General features: G+C 44.2%; 1 protein-coding gene across 1 annotated transcript in view; it reads left to right on the top strand.

Moving 5' to 3' along the window:
* Positions 1-83: 83 nt before the first annotated feature.
* SARC_07482 (hypothetical protein) overlaps positions 84-2,830 on the top strand; it is a gene marked incomplete at its 5' end in the record, with an annotated part of 10,068 nt that continues 7,321 nt past the window's right edge. The window contains 3 exons of the mRNA XM_014298582.1: positions 84-275; positions 693-931; positions 2,389-2,610. Of these exons, the coding sequence (XP_014154057.1) occupies positions 84-275; positions 693-931; positions 2,389-2,610 (653 nt within the window). The remainder of the gene's footprint in view (positions 276-692; positions 932-2,388; positions 2,611-2,830) is intronic.

Genomic DNA, 2,830 nt, shown 5'->3' with positions numbered 1-2,830 from the left:
ATTCATCCCACTATACTGTCACAAGTGTGTACTACCCTACATTCAACCATGCCCCAATCTATGACCACCTTGTCCGCTTCTCATTGCAGAACGGGACGGGTACTTCAGCTCGCTTGTGGCGGCTATAGAACAACTGTATCAGACTAACAACAACAAACCAGTGGTTCTGTTTGGCCATTCCATGGGCAGTGCATGTGCCAATTACTTCCTGAACTTTGCCAGGCAGCAGATGGGTCAGGGGTGGCTGGATGTGCACATCCACACCTATGTTGCGGGTAAGCCGGGTGTCGGATAGAGTTGTGTGTATGTACGTATGTGTGTGTGTATGTATATGGGTATGTATATGTGTATGTATGTGTATATGTGTATGTGCATGTGTATTTGCTATGTATGTCCTTCACACGCTTCTTATTATGAGGTTGTGCCCAGCGCGCTTGAGGCCAAAACCCTAACCATAAATCTTAAACCCTAAACCCACTTGACGCTGTACTGGCTAATATACATAAACTCGCACTGCAACATACGTTCTTATATCCGCATACATTTGTACGTAAGTTCTACACCTTCTATAACAGGGTTTAGGGTTTATCTCAGTCTACCTTTCGTGCCACGCTTTGTACCTGAGACACCTACGTTATACCTTCCTCCTTACGCGTACCTGCCTGCCCCGTCCCCCGGCCCTGTCCTCTCAGCGGGTGGTCCATGGCTGGGTGCACTCAAAGCCATCCGCTCGGCCGTGGTGGGCGAAGACTTTGGGCTGCCCTTTATCAACACGTCTGAGGCTCTGCTAATGTGCCGGTCTATGGGCAGTGGTGCGTGGTTGCTGCCCAGGGGTCCGTTGCTAGCGTCTCCTATAGTGTATGTGCGGGAGGAGGGAAGCTGGGTGGTAGGCCCGGTGACAGCCAGCTTTACCACAGAATCCCATGTGAAGGTGTGGTTGGGGGTGTGTGTGTGTGTGTGTGCAAGTGTAGTGATGGTGTGCGTGTACTGCTCCTTCGGAATAGTGCGTTGGTTATGTATGTGTATGTGCTTGTGTTTTGTGTCTGTGTGTCTTCCTACCCCGATACAGGCAATCATGCCAGTGGTAAGCACCTGTCTGTGTGGGTTGGTGTGTGTGCATGCGTAGTCATCGTGTACGTACTGGTGTTTGTTCGCAATAGTGTGTTGTTTAACGTCTGGTATTGTGATAAGTCCCCGTAGTGACGATGAACTTGGGTGCTTATTCAACTCTTCTACCCTGCTGCCCACGTAGGTAGGGATTTCATTCTTCGGCTTGTTGTAAGGTTTAGGGTTTAGGGTTTACTTGCCTGTGATCTATCTCGGCGTCGATTGATTGAGTGGGCCGCAGGGGTTGCTGCATGCTCTACGATCAAACCTTGACCGTTGTTTGTGTAGTACTTAGCCTCCCTGCCCACCCAAAGAAACGCAACTTACCACCTTTTACCGATCAACTTACCACCATTTAACGATCAACTTACCACTTTTACCGATCAACTTACCACCTTTTACCGATCAACTTACCACCTCTACACCGATCAACTTTGGAACCACCTTCTACACACACACACGCACGCACGAACGCAGATCAAGTAATCAACTACACACACATCTGCATCTACACTGTTGGAAACACTATATTATACTGTATATGACTGATACCCAATACTCCCTGTATTAATTGTATAACTAATATCCAATACTCTCTATTAATTGTATCTAATTTCCAATACTCTGTATTGATTTTCTATCTAAAATCCAATACTCTCTCTATTAATTGCCTATCTATTATCCAATACTCTCTGTATTAATTGTCTATCTAATATCCAATACTCTCTGTAATAATTGTCTATCTATGATACAATGCTCTCTGTATTGATTGTCTATCAAATATACAATACTCTCTGTATTGATTGTCTATCAAATATACAATGCTCTCTGTATTGATTGTCTATCAAATATACAATACTCTCTGTATTAATTGTCTATCTAATATCCAATACTCTCTGTATTAATTGTCTATCTAATATCCAATACTCTCTGTATTAATTGTCTATCTATTATCCAATACTCTGTATTAATTGTCTATCTAATATCCAATACTCTTGTATTGATTATCAATCTATTATCCAATCCTCTCTGTATTGATTGTCTATCTAATATCCAGTACTCTCTGTATTAATTGTCTGTCCAATATTCAATGCTCTCTGTATTGATTGTCTATCAAATATCCAATAATCTCTGTATTAATTGTCTATCTAATATCCAATACTCTCTGTATTAATTGTCTATCTAATATTCAATACTCTCTGTATTAATTCTCTATCCAATATTCAATACTCTCTGTGTGTGTATCACATCTTAGCCATTCACCCGCTCCCCTCCCCACAGAACACAGACACGGTCACCTTAACCGGCAGCTACCGCAAACACACATTCAAAACTAAATCCGACCGCAGCCAAGGTTCCCATGTGTGGCCCATGCGCTTCCAAGTGGCCAGTGCCCACGCCCACCAGCCACAGCCATCGGAGATTATGCACTTCAAGGTGCTAGTGGGACGCTCGCATATAGGTGGGTGGGAGGGTGGAGGGGAGGGTAAGGGATGTACGCTTGTGGGTATATGTGTGCGTGTGTGTGCGTGTCATGAGGTGTGTGTGCATGTCATGAAGTATGTGTTTGTGTTATGAGGTATGTGTGTGTGTCGTGAGGGATGTGTGTATGTCATGAGGGATGTGTGCATGTCGTGAAGGATGTGTGCAAGTCGTGAGGTATGTTTGCATGTCATGAGGTATGTGTGAGTGACATGAGGTATGTGTGCATGTCATGAGGTAT

The sequence above is a fragment of the Sphaeroforma arctica genome (genome assembly GCF_001186125.1).
Source record: "Sphaeroforma arctica JP610 unplaced genomic scaffold supercont1.596, whole genome shotgun sequence".
Lineage (NCBI taxonomy): Eukaryota > Ichthyosporea > Ichthyophonida > Sphaeroforma > Sphaeroforma arctica.
This window is presented reverse-complemented; position numbering and strand designations above follow the sequence as displayed.